This window comes from Anas platyrhynchos, chromosome 2 (genome assembly GCF_047663525.1).
Source record: "Anas platyrhynchos isolate ZD024472 breed Pekin duck chromosome 2, IASCAAS_PekinDuck_T2T, whole genome shotgun sequence".
Taxonomy (NCBI): domain Eukaryota; kingdom Metazoa; phylum Chordata; class Aves; order Anseriformes; family Anatidae; genus Anas; species Anas platyrhynchos.
In genome coordinates, this window is record NC_092588.1 from 58543960 (window position 1) to 58567857 (window position 23898).

At 36.9% G+C, this 23898-nt stretch overlaps 1 protein-coding gene across 3 annotated transcripts in view; it reads left to right on the top strand.

Moving 5' to 3' along the window:
* The first annotated feature begins 5205 nt into the window (after positions 1 to 5205).
* DOK6 (docking protein 6) overlaps positions 5206 to 23898 on the top strand; it is a 251284-nt gene continuing 232591 nt past the window's right edge. The window contains exon 1 of one of the 3 annotated variants that reach the window (XM_038174136.2): positions 5206 to 5612. In XM_038174136.2, the coding sequence (XP_038030064.1) occupies positions 5547 to 5612 (66 nt within the window). In that variant the 5' untranslated portion in view covers positions 5206 to 5546. The remainder of the gene's footprint in view (positions 5613 to 23898) is intronic. The other 2 variants (XM_072034808.1, XM_027451907.3) reach the window with 2 other exon arrangements.

Here is a 23898-nt window from a genome sequence, read left to right on the forward strand (position 1 = left end):
CAGCTGTCCTGGGTCTGTCCCCTCCCAGCTCTTGCTGCACCCCTAGCCTGCCTACTGGCAGGACAGAGTGAGAAGCTGAAAAGTCCTTGGCTTGGTGTAAACACTGCTCTGCAACAATTAATGCTATCAGCACTCTTCCCATCCTAATCCAAAACATAGCACCCTACCAGCTACTGGGAGGAAAATTGGACTCTGTTAGGAGGAAAATTGGACTTTGTCCTAACTGAAACCAGGACAACAGGGCATTTATCTCCAAAAAAAAATGACTGGGACAGACATCTGGGGAAAGTAATACATCAGGCTGGTACAGTTACATCAGAGATAACATGTCTGTCAGGACAAAGTTTGTCAGCATAGTTATTGGGACCCCAGCCATACCTATCTGATTTCTTCTTTGGGAACAAAACTGAAAGAATGAATTTTGCTTTGTGGCAAAAGACAGAGTCTCAGAGGAGCAAAGATCTGACTCTCACTGGCTCTCTGATAGAAGACAATATTCCCTTTTCTGATCTCCAGAAAAAGATGAAATATCAGTTGTCAAGCACAAATACAGACTGGGTAGAGAATGGATTGAAAGCAGCTCTGAGGTTGAAGAGAAGCTCAACATGAGCAATCAGTGTGTGCTTAGAGCCCAGAAAGCAAGCTGTATCCTGGTCTGCATCAAGAGAAGTGTGGCCATCAGGTCAAGGTCTACTTTGCTTTTGTAAGATCTCACCTGGAGTACTGTATTCAGCTCTGGGACCCCCAGCACAAGAAGAACATGGAAGTATTACATGTTCTAGAACAAATTCAGAGGAGGGCCACATGGATGATCAAGGGGCTGGAGGGGGCTGGCCTCTACTATGAAGACAGGCCAAAGAATTTGGGGTTGTTCAGCCTGGAGAAGAGAAGGGTCTGGGGAGACCTTATAGCAGCCTTCCAGTATCTACAGGAAAGCTGGGGAGGGACTCTTTGTCAGGGAGTGTAGGGATAGGACAAAGGGGAATGGCTTTAAACTAAAAGGATGTACACTAGGTATAAGGAAGAAAGTCTTTACTCTGAGGGTGGTGAGGCACTGAAACAGGTTGCCCAGAGAAGCTGTGGATGCCAAATACGTGGAAGTGTTCAAGGTCAGGTCAGGTTGGACAGGGCTTTGAGCAACCTGGTATAGTATAGGGGGTGTTTTTTTTCAATTTACCTTTCTGACACAGGTCAGAAAAAACAAGTTGAGATATTAGCCTACCTGTCTACCTTATGTTTGGGAGATGAAAGTACATACACTACGGATCTGGGTAGTAAGCCAGTAATAAATATGCATGCAGTGTTATGCAGGAACTAATGGTTTTGCTTTTTACAATGCTCACGGAAAACAATAGTTTTTTAATATTGTCTATCTGGGTGATTTATGTTTCTTTCTGGTTCACAAAGAACTCTGGTTAGTATGTGATTTATGGGTTGGAGCAAAATAATTGTCTGAAGTCTCGCTGAAGGTAGGCTTCCAAAGCATTAATAATACATTAGCTAATGTTTCTTCCTTGGCATTGCCTATGCAAATTTCTGTTATCATAATAAAAATTACTGCTTATTTTAGATTGGAAATAGCTTTAGGTGAGAACATTTTATTTATTTATTTATTTTAATCAGATGTCTTGATTACATACTAACTGCCAGTACCCTGATTAACTTTTAACCAGAGATTCTCCTTTAGACTCAGCTGGTACTGGTTAGAGAAGAAAAGGGAGAAACACAGCTTCCTTGGCTAGAAACAGAGAGGAGTTTTGTGTGTTTCTCTTTGGTAAGTGTGGTACAAGTCTCTTATGGCTGGAAACCTCAAACACTGGTATTAAATCTTAGTGGAGAATCTTTCATGAATTCATAGGATATATATAAGGTATGTTTATATATATATATATTGCCAAAATGTATTCATTTCAAAAAGCAAGCATAAGTGAAGATAATTTCATTCAAATGAATTACATTCTGACAGAGGTGAATGGCAATACTTATTGTCTGCCCAAAATAGTTTGATTGGACTTATGCTAGATAGGTTAGAAATTAACTTATCTGCTTGAAGTAATTTGGAACTGACTGAATCATTTCCTTTTTGAGATGATGTTTTCACAGCAACAAGAGTATTAGAAATAGACCTTTACAAAATATCTAATGCATTAATTCATGGCAATGTATTCTTCATAATCATAACATGTCTTTCCTGATTCTTTCCTTTGGCTCCCTTGAGCGTGTATCTGTTGCGTTTTTGAGAATATTTGCCTCCCTGAAATTTCCAAGGAAAAAGAGGATAAAACATTTGTTGATGTTGAGTTGTGGAATCTGCCTTCTGATGCAGTGACTTTTGCAGCAAATACGATGTACAGATGTGTTATGAAGAGTTTTAGAATACCGCTTTTATGGGGAAGCAACAAGACAGTTCAGTTGTCTTCCTGTGATTCAGAGTGGCCTTGCCGTGCATTTATGGCACAAGCTGCCCATGGGACCCATATGCAAATGAATATTTGATCGTTCTGTCTGGTGCCATCCAAAGCAGCTGAAAATAAATACCAGATGGATTGTCTTTCAAGCTTAGGCCAGCTAGCTTACGCTCTGAAGAATGCAAAATAAAAATGCTTTGCATTTTACACATATTTTGCTTAACTCTCATTGCATGTTTATTGCAATAAAGTAAATAATAACAATAATGATATGATTCATGCATGGTTTTTAATGAAAAAGGCAATAACAATAATAAATAATTGTGGAAAAGCTGTTGAAAATTATTAATAGAGATATGATATGCCATCAAAACCATTTTTCATACATGTTGTATGAATATATATGATATAAGATAATATGCTAAAAAATAAATGACTGAATAGCTTTTGGAATATATTACCTTGTTCATTTTCACTACCAGAAAATTTTCCAAACAGCAGAATTCTGACAACAGGACATGCACATTAGTGAAGTGACACAAGTTCTGCTGTATTGTTGCCTCTTACTGCAGAGACTGAAAAACTTTAAAATGCCCAGGAATGTATGTTCTAAAAGTGCTGCCTTTTTTTGCATGATACACAGCACTATCTTACCATAAATAAATAAATATAATTACTTTTTTTTTTATATATATAATAAAACAACCAACAAAGAAACAAAAATATCAAGTGTTGTCTTGCTGAGAGGAGGTGAGAAAGAGGGCAGAGACTGTATGTGAAACCAGATCTACAAACTGACAAATCTTTCACTGTTAGTCTGCAAGTGAAATATCTTTTTGTAAATTAATTAAATAGGATTATGCACTTTTCTGGCTAGCAATTGCAAGAAAATATTCCTCTTTTTTCAAGAGCTTCTGTACTTTAAACAATTACTAGTCTTATTTTGAACAAAGCTTATGTTTAATATGCTATGTGTCATGAAAGAATTGTTTTGTAGGCATATCACATTTTTTTCTATAAAATCTAAAATATTCCGATTTGACATGTGATATCAGACATTGCATAGGGACTAGTATTCTGCCCAAAGTAGAAGTTTAAACATATCCTTTTGACATTGCACTAGAAATAGCTAGGAAGTCACAAATATACTAAGTATTTTTTCTATGTCTTTTTTTTATGATCATATCTTTTATGTATTTTATGTAATTTTATGCTTATATAGATATTTGTTCTTGGATAAAAGTAATGCAGAGTCTTACCCCTAGCAGATGTCCAAAATTCATCTAATCAGGAAACAAGTTGCTAGGACATGAAAGGAGAGTCAATCTCTCATCTCCCTCACTGTTTACTAATTGATTATGGCAAAAGAATTCAAAACAAGAGTTATCCTGGTGAAAGAGAATTTTCTTGGCCTAGTATCATAATTTTTTACACTTGTTACACTTGGATAGAAAGCCAACAGCAGCAAGAGCCTTTAGATATCAATATTCTCATCACTTTTTTTTTTCTTTTGAGTGGGATTCTGGTAAGCTAGCAAGATGTTTTTATCACAGTTAAAAAATATTTTTGAAATCAGAAACATCAAGATTTCTCTTTTTATTTGCCTATATTTTCCCCTATACATGTATGTATGGAGTGCAGTTACAAATCTTTTCCTCAGAATTCCATCAGCCACGTGGTGTAATGTTTTTAGATTGTATTTGTTGCAAGATTCCTCTCTAGATGTAAGTTCACAAGACCTTTACTGAGAAAGTCAAATTTGCCAAAAGGTTTGACATACAAAAACAATTAAGTTATAACAAACTTCATAATCTGTTTGCTAAGAATACTATCGATTCAAAAAATCTGAAATACATCTGACAAACTCAGCTACAGAAATATGCTTCACCACAGTCCCAGTGGGTATAGCACTCATAGGGATACAGTATATGCTACAAATTCCTGACCCATAAAATTTAAGACAGTGGTGCACTTGGAAAGAGGAAAAGGAACTAGGAAAAGGACTTCTGAAACTTCCATTAACAATCTAACTTTTTCACTGAAAATGCTTATGGAGTGCATTTTTATACCACAGTAGCAATGCACACTCTCTAACCAATCACTTGTAGTTTTTTCTTTCACGAGCAGTTTAGATTCATTCCTATCTGTCCATTTCTCGTATAACAAAACCAAACACAAGCAGTTCCAAATAGTTTTCCCTGATCTCTCTAAAAGCATTCTTTTTTTTTTTTTTTTTTTTTTTTTTTTTTCCTAAAAGACATTCTTCTCATTTATTTATTTACTGATAGATCCATCTCAAGGAGCAGTATAATTAATTAAAGGCATGGTCATCACTGTAGAGGGCACAGAATACTCATGTGTGGCAGCTCATTTATCAAGTTCAGAAGGGACTTGTGCTTTTCTTCACTTTTTATTTTTATTTTTATTTTTATTTTTTATTTTTTTTCCCCAAGTTTAGTAGTTTAAATCTTTGTGTCATTGAGATAGGCGTTAGACACCACATTTCAGCGTCTGGCAGGGAGGCATCTTCGTGGTTTCTTGCTCGCCAAAAAAATACCCTCCGGGGCCCTGTGTCCGCACGGATCCGCCACCCGGGCGGGAGATGTGGCCGCGGCCACAGGCACCCGCCTCCTCCGCAAAGTCAGCACAACCGGTGCCGAGCGGAGCCGCTGCCCCCTGCCAAGCACCAGCACCCGGGCTCGCCCCCCGCACAGCTACCCCCGGCCCCCCGCGGCCAGCAGGGCCGGGCTGGGGGCGGGCTGCGCGGCCGCGGCGCCGGGGGCGGTGTCCCCGCTCCGCTCCGCCCGCTGCCCCGCCCGCCGGGCCGCCGCCGGGAGGAGCGGTGCGGAGCGGAGCGGAGCGGTGCGGAGCCGGGGAGTGGCGGCGGAGCCTTACCCCGGCGGGCGGCCCCCGCCTGGCGCGGAGCGGGGCGGCGAGGAGCGGAGCGGAGCGCGGCGGCTGCCGCTGCCTGGATGCCAGAGGCGCCTCCGGAGCCGGCGGCCGGCGGTACCCGGGAGGGCCCGGGGAAGGAGGAGGAGGGGGAGGAGGAGGAGGAGGAGGAGGAGGAGGAGGAGGAGGCGGCAGAGGAGGAGGAGGAGGACTCCGGGCGCGGAGGGGAGGAAGCAGGCAGCGCTGGCCATGGCCTCCAACTTTAACGATATAGTCAAGCAGGGCTACGTGAAAATCCGCAGCAGGAAGCTGGGGGTGAGTGAGCTCTCCCTTCGCCTGCCTTGTCCGCCGTGGGGGCCTGGGGGGCGGCAGTGCCCCGGGCCGGGGCCGGCAGCACGGGGCGCGGCGACCTGCTGCTGCTGCCGCTGCTGTCGCCGCTGCTGCTGCTGTTCCTCCTGTCGCCGCCTCTGCTGCTTGCACTTCTGTAGGGGTCGGTGGGGATGCGCTGCCATTGCACATCGCAGGGAACCGGTTTCTCCCCGCTCCCTGCCCGCAGCATCCCTCCGCGGCGCCTTCCCGGAGCACGGTCCGCGGGGAGCCTCGCCCCGTCCCTTCGCCCGCCCGGCTCTCAAGGCTGGGGCCGGGCGAGCATCCATCCCTCCTCGGGCGTCCCTTCCCCCAGCTGCCCCTCTCCGTGATGCCTCCAGCAGAGGCTCTGGGGGAGGGAGAGAGGGAGGGAGGCGCAGGCAGGATCTGTAGAAACTTTGTGCACGGCTCCTTCCTCACCCCCACAACACTCCCGTTTGGGGACAGGGATGCCTTTGATCAGGGCAAGAGCTGGAAATATCAGAGGCTTGTGGTGAAGCTAATAACTGAGGAAAGTGGGGAGGCTGGTGCCCAAGGACGTGGGGAGCTGGGGGTGGTTGGGCAGAGGGTGACAGCCAGCCGCAAAGATGCAAGAGCAGCTGTAGAAAGTGACAGCAGGCTGGCCTTGGTACCCACCAGGATGCTCAGGGAAGCCGAAGGTAACATCGCATTCTCAGGCTGGCCACGGGCACTTTTGCTGATGGGGTACAGCAAGTCTTGGAAAGGCAGCAAAGTTGGAATAGAGTGCATGTGGCTGGGCAAGGGCCAGCATCTCCAAAACTTCAGGCGCTCCCAGGACTAAGCTGTCTGGGTTTTCTTCCGCTCTTTTGGGTGGTGAGAGAAGGCTCCGGGGAGATGGAAGCCCCAAGGCCTCTGCTGCCTTGCACAGCTGCTGATGTTCCCAGTAATCCCAAAAGACCTGGCTCTGTGTGGGCTGGGGATCAAACCTGTTGGAGAATGGATGGGGTATGTCTTTTGGGCTCATCCTGTTTTATTTTCTCTGTGTGTGCAGAGAAGTGGAGGGTAAAAAGCACCTGCTTTGCCCTCCAGGAAGGTGGGCTGCCTCCCCCTACTTTCCCAGTAGAGCAGGGGCCATGTGAAACCTTCGCCCTCTGTCTCCCCCACCCTGCCCCACAAGTCAAGCAGAGCAAGCTTATCACAGTGCTAATATTTATTTCCTCATCTCCACTCTCCTCCACAGATGCTGTGCTCTGCTTGCAGACACAGCATGCGGGATGGTGGGAGACTAATCATAAATTGACCTTTGGAGAGCTTCGCTGCCTTGGCAGGGTTGTTAATTCCAGAACAACATTGAAGAGTTTGGTCCGAATCTTTAATAGTGTGAAGTCTGAATGTTTGAGGGAAGGTGTAAATCCAAAGAGAATGGACGCTCCCATTAATGATTTTTCAACCCAAAAGTTGCTTTATGCATCAGAGTCATGCATTTGTTTATCTGAAGAAACAATTTTTAAGCCTTAGTTTGTTTCTGGCAGACCTTTGCTTAACCTTTGCTCATTGTGTTTTTCCCCAGCTCAGTTGCTGGATGGGTCCAATACAAAGCAGTGGGATGATAGTTTCACATCACCTTGGTGTTTGTAGTTGAAGGCAGTTGATCTATTTGATTTGCAACTCTGTAGTTGAAGGTGTCTCAGAGTCCTTTAAATGTGGAATGGTGTATATGCATATATCTATACATGCAAATACATATATACCTTTGCATATAGCGTATATGCAACAAATGTGGAGTTCATATTACAGCAATTTTGGACAATATTTGCTGACTTCTGAAAATGAAATTGTGAAAGCACTGGTATTTCATTTTGGCACAGCTTAAAGTAGCTTCAAGTCATACATCTGATTTTTGGGGGGCAGAACGAGTAACTGCATTTTTTGGAAGCAAATATTATTTATGGTCGAAAGGATTATTGTACTTCTGCACTAAAGATAGTGAAACAGTTTGTACAGTGTCTATGGAGAATGTTCTCCTATTGAAGAGGTGTGCGTGGGGTGACAATTCAGACCACAGCCTCAGGCAGGTGGTAGTATAAGCTTAAATATGACATATGGGGATGAATAAATCTATTAAGTACAATATAAAATGGATTGTGTTTTATAGAAAATAGCATCAAATTCAAATGAGATGTGATGGTTGAAAGGTATGAATATGTGTGTATATATCCATAGCTAATTGGATTCTGGTGACTGAATTTCTAAATTAATGCATTTTTATTCACCAAGTGAAACATTAAAGGTTTGTATTTTTCCCCTTAAATCTGTCTCCTAGTCCAGACCTTAATGAATTACACTAGAGCTGTCATAATGTAGGTGAATGCATCAGCTTTCATGGATATAAATGTCTGTTAACGAATATTTTTAACTTCCAGAAAATATTAAAAGTGGGGAAGGGAGTTATGGTTCTGCAAATTAAGGATAAGACCACTTAGTAAATACACTTATATCTCTTGCTGGTTATGTTTTATTCTTATACACTGGGAGTTATTGATTTTTTTTTTTGTCATAATAGTCTACATTCTATGAATATTTTGATGTCTCCTGAAAAGTAGATTAGAAATTAGAGAGCCAAGGTGACTAATGCCAATTGTAGTGCTATACTTGGGCAATAAAACTAATTCTAACCTTTAGGATGGTAGCCAACTCATGATGGAAATTCTTCCAGTGCAGCTTTTATTCTGTCGTGTTTTGTGACTGAAGGAGCCCTGGCTGGGAATCAAAGGGAAAATACTTCAGTATAATGTAGCCTGTGAAGTTTTAGGTACAACTGAGTGACATAATACTGTAGAGCAAAAGCAGATAGTGTATTTCATATATTTTTTTTTTGTCTTGGGGTGAATTTTCAGATAGGATTTTATTTCCCCAAAATTTATTTTTCAAAAACCTTAGTTGTTAGGCTTCTTCTGTGTGCCTCCCTTTATTGATTTTTGTACTTAGTAAAATAGAAACTCTTCAGAAGTTTTTTGTTTGTTTTGTTTTTATTATTAAGATGTCACATGTTTACTTTTGATTTATTATGGCTACGACTTGCAGTAAGTTCACTTGTTACCGTGGCTACCTACTCCCTACATGTACTCAAATTAGATTCATACTATGAGCAAGTGCTGCCTCCAGTCATGGAGGATGGACAAATGTCCATTCTGAATTGAGCAGTCAGGACTCGGAGCTATTTAAGATTAACATCCTAATGTACTGCTGTATATTTTCTGACAGTCTGGCATTTTCTGGCAGACCCCGTTATTTTGATATTTTTACATTGTTTCTTTCAATTTAAGGTTGGATACTCAGCACATCAAAATGAGGAGCTTTACCAGCCTCTGTTATTGTTAGAAGCTGACATCTGCCTCTTCTGGGAATATCATGGTTTCTGCTGTGGAAGTGTTAGGCCACGAAGAAATATCCAGTCAGTTAGACAACTTAGATTATCTCCTTACTTTTGTTAAGCATGGGCTGTGTATAAAATAGCTCTATGGTGCCTTCATTAAGTTACTTCAGTATGTACTGAAGCCTACATAATGTTCCCTCTCACGTGTATACTTGCAATGGCTCTATGAAGATGTCATGTATCCCTGAAATTTAGAAATTGTAGTCCGTGAGGATGGCTGTAATTAAAACATCTTAAAAGCTAGTTTCCTTGTAGCCTAAAATATGTCTTTCTTTTCAGTATTCTGGCATTCCTGTGCTGTTTGATGTTTTGCTTTTCTCTAATATTACATAAAGGAAATACCTCATTCTTGCAGCCATTACATTTGACCTGTGTGACCCTCTTTTGAAATAAATTTGATTGTAATGTGGTGTGCTGTTTAGATCAGAATAGGTCATTTGTGTAGTGTGGAGTAGGACTGTGCTGCCTTTGTTCTTTTGGAGTCTTTCATAGTTGTGTTACATTAAAATTCATATGACACAATTTTATACTGTGCTGGCTGTGCTCATAGCTGAAACTTTCCTGTAGCAGATTGGAATCCCTTTGTTGTCTCCTAATAAACTAAGTTGCAAGGATTTCATGCCTAGCTGAAGTGCTGTTTCTTAGAAGGAAAAGTAATTTGATGTCACGTTAGGAAGTCTAATTAAAAATGAGTGTTGTGTCACTTCGGTAGTCTTGTTTTGACCCAAATCAACCTTCAAAGTCACAGTCTTTTTGTTTGTTTGTTTTCTCCTTATTTTTGCCACTCCTTGACTACAGAACAAAAGAATCCCATCTAATGGAAATTTTTACTGAGTTGGTGAATAAATCCTGTTTTTTATGTATTTCCACATACCGAGTAGAATTATTTCTTCATTGGTTCAACTTATACTCTGCTTCTGCTATCCAAAGAGAAAATTGTACCTGCCAGTCAGTCTTGTTTGAGTAATAAATAACAGGATGCTGTTAGTCATCAAATGAAAAGTTTTACTGTATAAACTCCCCCGCTTTTAACTATAATTTTAAGTCATTATAGGTAGCTTTCTGGAGAGAAGCATAGTGTTTTTCCTTCTGCTGGTAACACTGATTGGCTGAAGACAGGGTTAACAATGTTACAGACATGAACCTCTGACTGCGGCTTAGTTCCTTTTGAGCGCAGTATGTATTTTACAAAATCCTAACATTTAATTGATAATAAGTAATATTGATAATAATAATTGATAGGGTGAAGTAAGTGAAGGGATCTGCAAGGACAATCTGTGCCCTAAGTTTGAGGTTATGTTGATTGATGACAGTGGCTTTGCAAGTGGGTTGTGATGAATACAGGGGACAGAGCAAGGGTTCTTCATGTCCTCTTCTGCTATAACAGCTATAAGACAAACAAACAAACGGAAAAGCCCAAGCAAAGAGTGCAGCCTGGAATGGATATCCTTTCCATAGATTATTTTATATTATTATCTATGGCAAATCTGCTTACCCTTTTTGAAGGCACTGAGAATGGCATTTATAACTACATCATAATATGTGACCTAAACTATGCATTACATCTCATAGCATGAAAATAATTCAAATGAGACTTTAAGAACTTAATTCCTATTTATAATGAATTTATTTTAATTTCAGTAAAGCTCCAGACCTACAGGATTTCGATGCAAGATTCCTTCCATGTAAAGGAGTTCATTTTTCATGCTAGTTCTAGACAACCTAAGATAAGGAATTAAAAGGATTTCACTGTAATCCATTAAGGACGCTAGTCACACTTACTACTTAATACTGAAAGTATCATTTTAAATGCCAATAATTACTGCTTTCAATACTTTTTTGTGCTATAGTTACATGATTGGTTTTGCAGAATTAAATAGAAAATATATGGATTTCCAATTAGGTTATTATGGAAAGAACAGTCATTTTGAACTTTGGACCAGTTCTTATTGATTAAGCATATTGTGTAGCAAATTGAAAGAAATATCTTGCGGCATTGTAAACAAGGACAAAAAGTCCAACAATTTTTTATTCTAATGTTTGTGTTTAAAGAAACTCATGAGTCAGACTTGTATTAAGTGCTTCTGAGTTGCTGTTTCCCAATTGCTTTTCTTGATGTGCTTTTTCACTTAATTCTCAAGAGGTCTGATAGCCAAATATCTGTAAATTTCATAATGGATGGGCACTTATTTAAACGGACAAATAGTTTCTCTGTGGCAGGTAGCATATTGCTTCCTTGTTATCAATGGATTATAAATGCTTCTATTTTTACTCTTGTGTGTAATACCATTAGCCTCAGTGAGATTAAACCTTAGCTGTATGAAGACTACGAGATGAAGTGTTTGTAGACTTAACATATGCAAAGGAGGAAGGTCAAGGTGGTCACATTTTGTTTAGATTTTGTATCTCTTGGGAGACTATAGCCTTTTATTTTTATTTTTTTTTATTTTTTTTGTTTAGTAGTCTATCATTTTTGTCCTATGGCAGACATTAAAGACCTGATCAAAGACCCTGAAGTTAATTTAAAGAAACCCATTAACTTGTGTGGCTTTGGTTCAGAATCCAAGAAGGAACGTTAGCTGGATGCATACAACACAAATTTTCTTGTTATAAAATGCCCTTCAAATCCTGCTCAAATGAGTTGTCCTTTCTCAAATCAGTAATTATGGAAGGAACATTCTCTATGAATCCTGGAAATACACAAGGAATTATTCATGTCATTACAGTAGTGAGTTTTCTTCCCTTTTTTTTTTTTTTTTTTTTAAATAATCTTGCTTCAAATCATTCATTCAGATTTTTGCAAGCAGTGCAAAATGTTTTATAGCAGTTGCCTAGCAACAACATACTCAGGCAACAGCATATGTGAATCAGTTGTTAGTTATACATTATATATATATATAGCTATATAGGGAGAATACATTTTAGATAAGTACTAATGAAAAATTTCTGGAAAAAGAAAAAAACATACTATGAAATGCTGTTAATTATTTTAAAGACAGATAAAGGTTTTTGTATCTATCATAGCCTCAAAAGTTTGTCTTATAGGATGTGTAAAAGATCTGCTGATTGAACTGCTTTTCACAGATGTCATGATATAGTTAATATGCAGTCATAGCAAGCAATTCTTTGTTGAAGGTGAAAAATATGTATGGATGCTGATTTATATCCCTCACTGTTCTTTAAATTAATAATGTGTTCTCAAATAAAAACTTTACTGTATGCTGTAACCTTTCAACTCTGTTACATTTAAAATAATACTTGCAAAAGCTGTGCTACATTTTGTATTTTTCATCTCTTCAATTTGCATTGCAGCTTTAAGATTCAGAAAGATACTGGTGTTGTATTTTAATTGTCATTTTGTTGAATTTTTTTTTTTTCTGGATAAAATATATTTCAACTCTAAACACTGGGAAATTTCTGTACTGATGTCAACAAAGGTAAATAAGGAGATCTTTAAATTTTACGGAGGAAGTTTGTTTACAATAGGACAAATTTGCAAACGTAGAAGTTGAGAGAAAGCAGGGTTTACTCTTTCTTAACACTTTCCTATCACATAAATGCCTTTTGTTTTAATGTTATTTATAAATTAATGTTACTTCCAGAATATTCAGAATATATGCCCATGGATCATATCTGAGAAGGAAATTTGTGTATTTAGTGCAGCTAGTAAGTGATTTTTAGAACTGAAAGCCTTGTACAATTTGAGATTTCCAGATACTGAAACTTTCAGATGGTATGAAAATTGAATCTGCTGACTGCAGGAATACTTTCACTGATTAGGGTAGGCAGTCTTTCTCAAAAAGCTGGGACTAGAACTGTGAAGAGTTTTGCAGATGAATTGAGTTCTGAGTGAGAATGAATATTGAGTTCTACTTAGAAATTATGGAAGAAAAAATTATGCAATCTGTAATGTTCTGATGAAATATCTTTCTTTCCAGTGAACCCTACTACCAAGTAAGTCTTACATATTGCATCTTTTTTAATAACAGTAATATGTCAAGTGATGTTGCTGTCCTACTGAGAGGTCACAAGATCATACAAATGGAGCCTTGTTGTATGTAGTGTGTTTAAAATCTTTTGAAAGATTGCTTTTCTCTCTGTTGTTCAGCTGCCTCACTGGCCCTCATCATCCTGTTTACCTGGATGGAAGTTTGAGAAGTTTTGGTGTTGGTCAGGTATTAAAAACAGAGCATTTTCTCCAGCACCTGGAGAAAAAAAGATACAGACTACTGTGCTGGGTCTGGCTGGGATGGAGTTAACTTTCCCTGCAGCAGCCCATACAGTACTGTGCTCTGCACTTGTAGCCAGAACAGCATTGGTATCACACCAATGTTTTGTCTTTTGATGCACAATACTAGCACAGCATCAGGACTCCCTCCGACCCCCCAAAAGCCATAAGGCTGGGGGTTGGCAAGAGATGAGGAGGGGACTAAGGCAGCTGACCTAAACTAACCAAAGGGATATTCCATACCATATGTCACACTCAGCAATAAAAGGTGTGGAAGGGGAAGGAGAGGGAGGTCTCTTGTGGAAGAGTCTGTCCTTCTGAAGAACCGCTACACATATTGAGGCCCTGCTTCCCAGAACATGGCTGAACATCACTTGTTGATGGGAAATAGAGAGTAATTGCTTTTCTCTCTCTCTGTGCTTCCGCATGGCCTTTGTTTTTTTTTTTTGTTTTTTTTTTTGTTTTTTTGTTTTTTTTTTGTTATGTTTGTATTTCCCCCTCTTTCTCTTCGCTTTAATTAAATCATCCTTATCTCAAACCTTGAGCCCTTTGTGTCATATTTTCTCCCTCTTCGAGAGAGCAGCTGTGTTGGAGTTTAGCTGCCCACTGGAGTAAAAACACAACTATCTTCCTCCTGAAGGTACAACTCTTCTGTTTGTTTCTCTAAGTTTTTCATTACAAAAAGAAAAAGTTTAATATCAAAGGTTTCTCATTATGGTATAAACAAATTAGAACCAATAGTGAGCAGGAAGCTCATCTTAGTTATAATGCTTTCTGCTCTTTGTTGTTGTGGTATATTTTTTTAGACATTGTTGCTCCAAGGTACTCTGTGCTCGGACGCAGTTGGTGCATTCTTTGTTTTCATGATTTTTTTTTTTTCCAACAAAAAGAAAATAATGTATGAAGTCAGACAAAATAATAACAAAAAAAGGGTTTTCTGAAGAAGTAGTCATAATTATTGTTTTCATCTCCTGGAAAGATGAAACTACATTTGTGGATGGCATCTAGGTATTTATGATAATTTATTATAACTACTATTTTTATTTATCTAACTAGTTGTAGAGAATACAGTCTGATAAAGTGTTTACTTGATATAGTAAATGTATTATCTAGCTCAAGTGTGATGAGAGAATCAGAAAAAATACAATATGTGAGGCCTCACTAAGGAAGGAGAAAACTTCCATTTTAACTGTAGTTGAAATGCTAAATTATTAATCACTAGATTAGTATGCTAATAATAAGGTACTTTCAGATGAAATCATTTTGCTGATGGAAAGTAATTTTTGTTGATGTAGTTAGAATAGTAGTCTTTCTCCGAATGATAATTATTTTTCTTCTTGAAACTGTACTTTCAAACTGTTCCTATGAATACCTCAGCAAGATGAGCTTTCCATATGAGAACAGAAAAAGAACTGTGTTTTTGATACCATAAAAGCAAGCTATAGCTGTTCAGTTCATGGTCCTTTCAGTTGCTAAACACGATCAGATCACTCTGAGTTCTGTAGCAGGCAATGAAGGTCCTCAGCTTCTCATGGAGTATAGTTCTTAATTAATGTAAATTTTGCTATTGATTACATGAGGCAAACTACATTAGTCATATTTTGTATTCTAATATTAATGATTGTTGCTTTTAAGTTGCTTACTTAAAACAGTATTTACTTACTGTCTAAGGAAGATTGACTTTTCACTTGGGATGACTTATGTTTCTTATCTGAGAATAGATTTATGAATAGACTTATAGAATAGACTTATGAGCATCAAAGATGTATTTAATGCATAGTATTATTACTCTAAGATACATTTTTTTGAACTCCATCTATATATATTGTTACTGATAACACTAAAAAGATTGAGACTTATAAGGATGCAAGTGGAAGAAGAAAAACTTTTTATAAGCAAGCTGTTTTTTGCTTTTCAGGAGACTTTTTTTTTTATCTATATATGCATATAATATATATTATATTATAAAAGAACATCATTATTATATAAAAGAACAACAATATCCTAAGATAAGGATATATAAGGGTAATTTTCCATAATTGTAGCAAGAAGTGTAGTAAATAATATTTTTTTCTGTAGTTGTATCTAAAATTGCAATAGAGCTCTTTGGAGCTCTTTGCACTGTTAATGAAATAACCTCTTTCTAGAAAACATACATTCATGCTTACACATTGGATTGTGTGTGAGAGGAGTTAAATTTTAGTCTTTTTCAGAGATAGGATTTGTAATCTTGAGCACTTTGACTCATTCCAGCCTTATTCTCAATTATACTAAGCCAAGTGTACACTGCATACATTAAATTTAAACCTGAATTAAGGCCCCTGACACTGCCAGCAGAGTGAAGAATCCTATTAGTGTAAATGGGAAACAGGCTTTCTGTACTTAAGTTTTCTATCTGTAAAATGAATATAATTTCTCTTCTTTCACCACTTCTTTATTTTGTTTGCTTAACTTATAAACTCTTGATAGATCTTATTTATATATGTAGATTGGCTCACACTGATCATGGCAAAAAAAACGTTTGATGTTACCATGGTATAGAAAATGTCAGAATAACTTAAAATTTATTTTTAATAGTGTGAGTCACAATGACAGAACGATCAAGGTTGGAAAGGATCTCTGGAGGTCATCAGGTCCAACCCCCTGCTCATGCAGGAGCACTTTTGGTTTGAAAATATATTTAATGTAATTCTTCTTTAAAATGGCTCTTTTTACAGTCAGGATTTGTTCAAGTGGCTGTGTTTTTTGTTTGTTTTTAGTACGTGTATATTTTTTTCTCAGATCTTGTTGATACGAGACATTGCTCATCAATTTTCATCTTAGAACCAGGTGTCAATGACAGCAAGGCGAGGAGGTCTAAAGCTGATAACTCCAATAGGAATTCTGTCTCTCTTGATTTATTTGACACACAGTTGTAGCACAAATTCTGAAGTCCTGGATGGTTTCACTTTTAAAGGTGGATATCACTGAAAATGTTAAAGGCACAATTATTCACATGTTAACTGGCAGAATTATTCTGCAAGCTGAATCTAGTCCGTGAAGCAATTCCATAACTGCTAGGGTTACTGATCTGCAATTGCAAATGTAAATGTCTGACCTCAGACATAAATAAATTAGCAATATTTGTTAAATGTATATGACACACAATGGAACAGCCTCATTTAAAGGTAGGGTTAACAGTATTCCTACATTATCTTTTTCCTTTGTTAGTGCAGTGGTCAGACATTAGATACAGAGATTTTCTCATCTCTAAATTTTATTAGTTGCAAGTTTTTCCACAAAGCAGTTTGAAAAATTTATACCCTCTAGCCTTTTGTGAAGCTTTATGCTAAACTAAATTGTAAATTTCACCCATAAATATCTTGAAGCTCAGCACAAGGAGATTATATTTCTATATTTCTGTGGGACTACATGCAGTTTGTGGGATGAATCAGTTGAGTCTACTTGCAGAAGTGCCAATTGCAGAATTGTTTAATGAAAACAAATGCACAAGAGATAAAAAAAAAAAAAAAAAAAAAAAAAGTTGTTCATCCAGAATAGTAATGCCAACGTGAGCCCTTCCAAAAGAAGTGTTGTAATAGCCAGTGTTATCAGGGTACTGGTTTGCCTTTAATCGTGTGTATATATATATATATATATATATATATATATATATATATATATATATATATATATATATATATATATATATATATCTTTCTTCAGCATGAAATCCCTGAAAGATTTGTATTCTCTTCAGTAGGTCTTAGCTCAAAGCAAAAGATTGAAAGGATACTAGGTAGCTTTTGCTAATATGGTGTGTGTTGATTGAATATGCTCTTAGGCTTATGCAGTGTCATCACAATTAGGTAGTAAGGTATTTAATGAAACCCAGTTCATTCATCTTATTACATTTTTCCAGTTTTTGAATAATCCTGATTTTTTTTAAAAAATATTTTTTAAATAATGAAAATTCTAATGTAGACCCATCCTAGGGTAGAGTAACAGAAAGGAAAATGTTAAAAATAGGCAAAAAGCCTTCTTTTTGCTGTAAAACAAATATGTAGTTGAACTAGATCAGTTGTTTCTGGCATGTGTAATTCTTTCATTAAATCTCATTATTCTCTATAGGTGCACTTTTAATTGCTTCTAGCAAGTGGTAAGATCAAACTTTTTTGCATGAAAAGCTGTGCAATGGGAAACAAAATCTCTGCGGTAAATCTATATTTACATCTAAAACTTAGCAAGGGTGAATTAATGAAAGTGAGATTTACAAAACATAGAGTAAAAAATAAAATTAAGATGTGACTTCATGTACTAGACCAGAATTTCTGACAGCAGTTATTTCTGATAATGACCTGTAGCAGAAGGAATAAGGAGCAAGAGTAAGCAAGCTGACTTCTCTATTCTGATGTCTTTGAAGAAAAATAGAATTATTTTTATGGTTTCAGGGCCATTAGTAAAATTAAAGATTCTGCAGTTTCTAGAAGACAAAGTGGGTAAGTTAATGCAGAGACTGGATTTCTAGAATAAAAGCCATTGCATGGTACAGGACTTGTGCACGACCCAGAGGCTGAACAGGGTATTGTGAGATCACTGAAGATTTAGGTTATTGGAAGAATTAGCTCTGAATGTCTGTGAAGACATTCATTAGAGATGAATGTTTTCAAACACTTCTTAATCATTTGGGATTAAGATAATACTTACAAATTGTAAAAGTGAGCTTTAGGTAATACCTTAGCGGAGAATATTGGTTATACCATCGAATTCTGAGGTGCTTTCAAGGCTGAAGCCACACAATGAGACATAGGGAGGAATTGGTGGAGAAGCTGTGGAATAATTAGATAAGATTTATGGTCAATGAGTGGAAAATTTACGTTGCTGGGCCTCATACTGTACTTATGTGAGGATAAATGTTAGTCTAACAGCTTTTATAGGATAATGTACCTACAGCATTTGGATGTATTTGGATGGATTTATTTTATTTTTATTTTATTTTTATTTTATTTTTATTTTATTTTTATTTTATTTTTATTTTATTTTTATTTTATTTTTATTTTATTTTTTTACTGGAAAAGAAAATATACACATTTGTATCTATTTGTATCTATATTTGTATCTATATATTTTTAAAATGTGTTATTGAGACACAATCATACCAAAATGAATTTTTTGTCCTTGGTGAACCCAGAGGCTAGATACATTTCAAAAGGTTTCTGGAACTGTATTTTCGAGAACTCTTGATGTCAGAAAATAATTTTTGCCTGTGATCTTTTCTTTTTGCCTCTGAACAAATAAATCAGTCATATCTGCAGTTTCTATGTAATAGTATTCCAAAGCTTATACTCATTTTTTCTAAAAAGAAATATTCCAGGTGAATGTCTCCTCCACTGCAATATGAACAAAATTGAGTTTAAAATCGTAGTGAGATGATACCTGTTCTTCAAAATTCTTTTCCTTTTTTTTTCCTCCACCTCTGTCTAACCTGAAACATTACTTAGACCAGCCTGTATAATAATAATTGATCTTCTTATAGCAATACTAAAAATTTTCTGTAATCAGGAAATTACACAAACAAACACACTTCTAAATATACTTAACTGATTTACTTGTACCAATTTAAAAGGCTTCAGCTAACGGGCCAAAGGTACTTGTGAATAGAAAAACATATGTAGAAGAAGCCTCCTTCAGTTTATGTCAGGATTTCCAGTCCAGGAAAATGTAAGAAATTGTAAATGATGCTCATTTTTGTTGACGTGAACTAAACCACAGCTGTGTTCTTGCTGATACTCATGGATGACCTGAGTTAAACCAAGAGATTTGGAGTGGGAAATGTTACTTTCTGCTTCTTTAAAGTCAACTTTAGAGAACTATAAAGCAAAACTGCTCCCTGCGTAACTCTTAAGATGGTCATGACTGAAATAGTGAAAATGGAAAAAGCTAAATGAGCGATATCTGATCATGTAGAGTTCATTAATTCTTACTTATCAATAATATCTCTTTGGGAAATTAGGTTTGCAGTGATACTTACACACCAATACAGAGGAAAGGCATTTGTGAAAAAGGGCCAAATCTGCCCTTGACTGTGCAAGTATCCCTGAAAGTGTTGCAGGTTGTATGTGCCAGCCACAGGGTTTACCACAGAGGTGAAAGTTTTGGTCAATTTTTATTCAATCCTTTGCTGCAGCCATTTCATGAAGTTCTATCAGTCCCAGAAAATGTCGTTATAAGTTGAGCTGAACAGAGCAGTTCATCATTTTCAATATTCTCTTTCTAGGTAAGTAGACAACTATTTTTAAGAAATTATTACTAAATGAGATTTTTTGGGGATTTTTTTTTTTTTTTGGAATGAATCAGGAGGGTTGAAAAACTTAATTTCTGAAAAAAAAAAAAAATTGAAATGCTTGTGTGATATATTGTCCTCAGAACGAGATGCTATAGGCATAGGCCTCTAATCCCTGTGCCCTAGTTACAGCAATTAGGGTTCATGAAATATAAATTTCATTGCATACACATCCTGATTTCTTTTTTCTTGTGTTTCAAAATCAGTCTGAAATATTAATGATCACATTAAATGCACTCTATTATATGAATTGCTGTTAATACTGCATTCTAGTTATCCTCATAGGTGCAGTGAATGACATTTTCTAACATTTAACGCGTATTCTCCTGTTGAAGGAAATTTGACTTTTATAATATGGTTTCTTGTAGGCCTGTCTCTTTACCTGCATTTAAATAAAAGTGCTGATGATGTTTAACTTTCTGGAAGACCACATTTTTGAATTGTTCATGATTTATAGTGCAACACGATGCTGAGGAGAATGGAAATGCCAAACAAAGTCGTGGTTCCTTCCTGGAAGAGCTGAAAAGAGCTGAAAATGTTAATCTGAAATGTTAAAGCTCTCCAAAGCCTGATGTTATTTTTTTTCACTGAAAGATTTGTCTCTATCTAAATTTACCAGCCATTTCTGCCTATCATGTCTTTGTAGATGTATTTCTAAAGCTTAATCATAAAAGTTCCTTTCTCCCCTCAAATTGGTGAATAAACAGCCACTGATATGAATCAGGTCACCATCAGAGCATTTGCATTGCATTACGTGATTTTGTTGGGATCAGGGAAGGCACTTGTAAGGCACGAGGGTACAAGTAGAGGTGGAAAATGTTTTGTTTGTTTTTTTTTTTTAGATATTTGAAAGCTGAAGGCAATAAAAGCATGTTTGTTTTTTTCTTTTGTTTGTTTTTTAAGTTGTTTGTATATCAACAGGTATGGTGATGGATGGATTGCACTTCGCTTATATAAACACTGAAAGCTCCCAAATGAAAAATTCACAGTCTTGGGAGGGGGCTTGTTTTGTTTTTTTTTAAGGCCAAGGCATATGTCACTATAAAACAACTATATCTACTTTAATGTGGTCGTGGATGAGGCACTTAGTTGTTCTTCTGCAAGAGGAATGAGTTAATAAACCCAATGCACAATCTGTTTCTGCTGTAGCTCTTGGCACACAGCAGCCCTAATTGGTTGAAGCTATTGAGGCCTTAATTGCTGATTTTGCAGTACTGCCATGTTTACTGATAAGGTTTAATGCAAGCTAAAATTTGTTAACTAGAGAGAAACAGTCACACTTGTACCAAGAGTGTGAAGACAAACAGCAGACTTTGCTGTAATACTGAATGACGATGAAGTATTTCAGAATGTGGCATTGTTAAATATCCTGTTTCAGGCTATTGAAATACCTTTCTTTGAGCAGAAAAGCAGGAAAATGTTTCTGGGTTAGACGTTATGCAGCTAGTACTGAAATAAGTCTATAGTGGGTGTGATAGCTGCATGTTTTCTTTACTGATTCACATGACTTTCATCTTTTTTTTTTTTTTTTTTTTTTTTTCTCCTGGAAGAAGACTGATAAAACTCTTAGTTTGCACTGAGTCAGGAGGTTTGGGATTCAACTGAGTATATAAAAGGAGAAACTCCAGTTGTGCCTGCCTGGCTAAGATCATCTGCATCAATATTTTTATCTTCCTGATACATAATTTTGGCTTAATATCAAAATTTATTCATTAAGCTGTGGTTTTATTCAGATTCCTGAATATGACAAGAACCTCACTGTCTGCTAAAGAGAGGGCTATTGTATTTAAATGTTTAAGAGGTTAGGTCTTGAACTGAGATATCTTCATGTATATTTTTAATGCAGTATTATTGCAGTATAATACAGGAACCTTAAAGCTACTAACCTGCTCTTTCATTTCTGAATTATATCTTAAAATCATTTTTACTCGTGAATTTTATATAATAGTAATAAAAATACCAAGTAATGTTACAATATGGTTGTTTATGTCCCAAAAGCTTAATAGAAGAATAAATGTGTTTTGTACTTAGCATAATAGTCTGGAAGTGCTAGTTTTATGTGTTTTGGCATGTTTTTTGTGTACTGGATGCATAGCTTAGAGTAGTGGAAAAGGTAAAATATTAGTTGAGTGAAAAGCAGATGCTATTGGAAACTCCAGATTGAGTTTTTGTTTTAATGTCTGAAAAATACATGACCCTGTATTCAGAGAGGTTTTGTGCTTGTATGTGATTTAAGATCTATTTCATTTTGTTACTGAACCATATCTTGAATGTATTATATAAGCTATATATATATCATCTCATACAGTTCATAAGATTATATATAGATTAATCTACACAACTAAATGTGTAGAAATGTGTATCTGCTCTGTAGAAGAGCAGATAATTGAAGGACATAATAGGGGTTTAATCCATTATCTATTAATTCTCAGAAGATGAGAAATAGGGCGTGTTCTTCAAATATAATAAGACAACTAATAGTAATTATTACTATGTTTTTTTCTATGAAGTTTAAAGCAAAATTGTGACGAACTCTGCTTGCAGACTTGAGACTGTCAAATTAGCATAATAGGTATTTATTTCAATTAATGGTCTACATTGATTGTAGATTTTCTTTGACTCATTTTGGTTCAAGTATTCATTAAATTGTAATTCCATATGGGTCTAAGATGGTATCAAGTGCTATATACTGTATTAGGTGGTGTTTTAGATATATAACAGTGCATTCTTGGTATTTGCTTGTGATACAGACAAGTGGTGGGTTTTGAATTTCTTCAGCACTCTACATCCTCTGCAGTAGTCCATCATGTTGAGCATTTCTAGCCCTGAAAGGCTGACAAAAAATAAAATGACTTCCATCAGCAAGATAATTCTTAAACAAGACTCATCCTCTTGTGCTGCGGCACTTGTACTTGCAGGCAGATCAGTACCACCCAGGTGCTTTCTCATTCGCTCCATGTGAGATGGAGGGGAGGATCGGAAAGTTAAAAGTGCAAGTGAGATAAAGACAGTTTACCAAGTAAAGCAAAAGCCATGTGCTCAAGCAAGGCAAACAAGGAATTCAATTGCTACTTCCCATTGGCAGAGAGGTATTCAGCCACTTCCAGGAAATCAGGGCTTAACATGTATAATGGTTTCTTGGGAAGACAAACACCATCACTCTGAATGTCTTCCCCTTCCTCCTCCTTAACATCAGCATTTATTGCTGAGCATGACACAATATAATGTGGGATATTTGTTAGGCCAGCTTGGGCCAGCTGTCCTGGCTATGTCACCTCCCAGCTCCAGGTGCACCCCCAGCCTCCTCGCTATCCAGACAGCATGAGGAGCAGAAAAGGCCTTGGCTCTGTGTAAGCCGTGCTCTGAAGCAACTGAAATATCAATGCCTTATCACCACTATCTTCATCAAAAACCCAAACCACAGCATTGTGTGAGCCTCTACAAGAAAATTAGCTCTGTCTTAACCAAAGCCGTGAGACCATACATAAGATGCTCTCCAAACCCCCAGTCAAGAATGTCTGTATATCTTTCTGCATTTAAAAATCTATAAGGTTTGCAAGTCCTGCTCTTACAAATGCCCTTTCCTCTTGCCAAACTATTTAGCAAACTCATGTGGTTATTGATAGAATATACAGTGTGTTTTTCTTATTAATTTATTTAAGCAATATGATTCAGAACCGTTTATTAACTATTGTTCTATAATCCATAGATGTGGAAAAATATACCTTAATCATGTTGATTTTATTAAAATTTTAACAGTAAGGTATTTCTAAGAAGAGTTACAGAAATTGCAAAATAATTGGCAGTACCACAGTTATGTGGTTTCTTCACCTATCTATTTATGTACTTCACTGTGGATTAAAATTAATTTCTGTTGCCAAGAAACACTTATCAAAATGTGTCTATTCTGTTAACATAAAAATATGGTCTTCAGTCAAATAGTAATGACAGCAAAATCATGAGCTTTCCTCCTTCACCTTTTCCATTCACTTCACTGAAGTGTGAAACAAAAATTATGAAATAATAAGTTCTTAATAAGAAAAACCAGAAAACAAACTGCTATGTTCTTGACCCAGTTAACACTGCAGAAATATTAACTTGTGTATTTCCTTACAATTTAATTAGGATATGCATGTTGACAATATTATGTTTATAATTTTAAATTTAATATTTAACCAGTAACTTTAATACTATATCTTACTGTGCAAACTTTTTGCAGTAAATCACATACATAGTAACTATACTATATAGTGCTTTACTGTTAATGGTCATCTAGGTTGTTTCATCT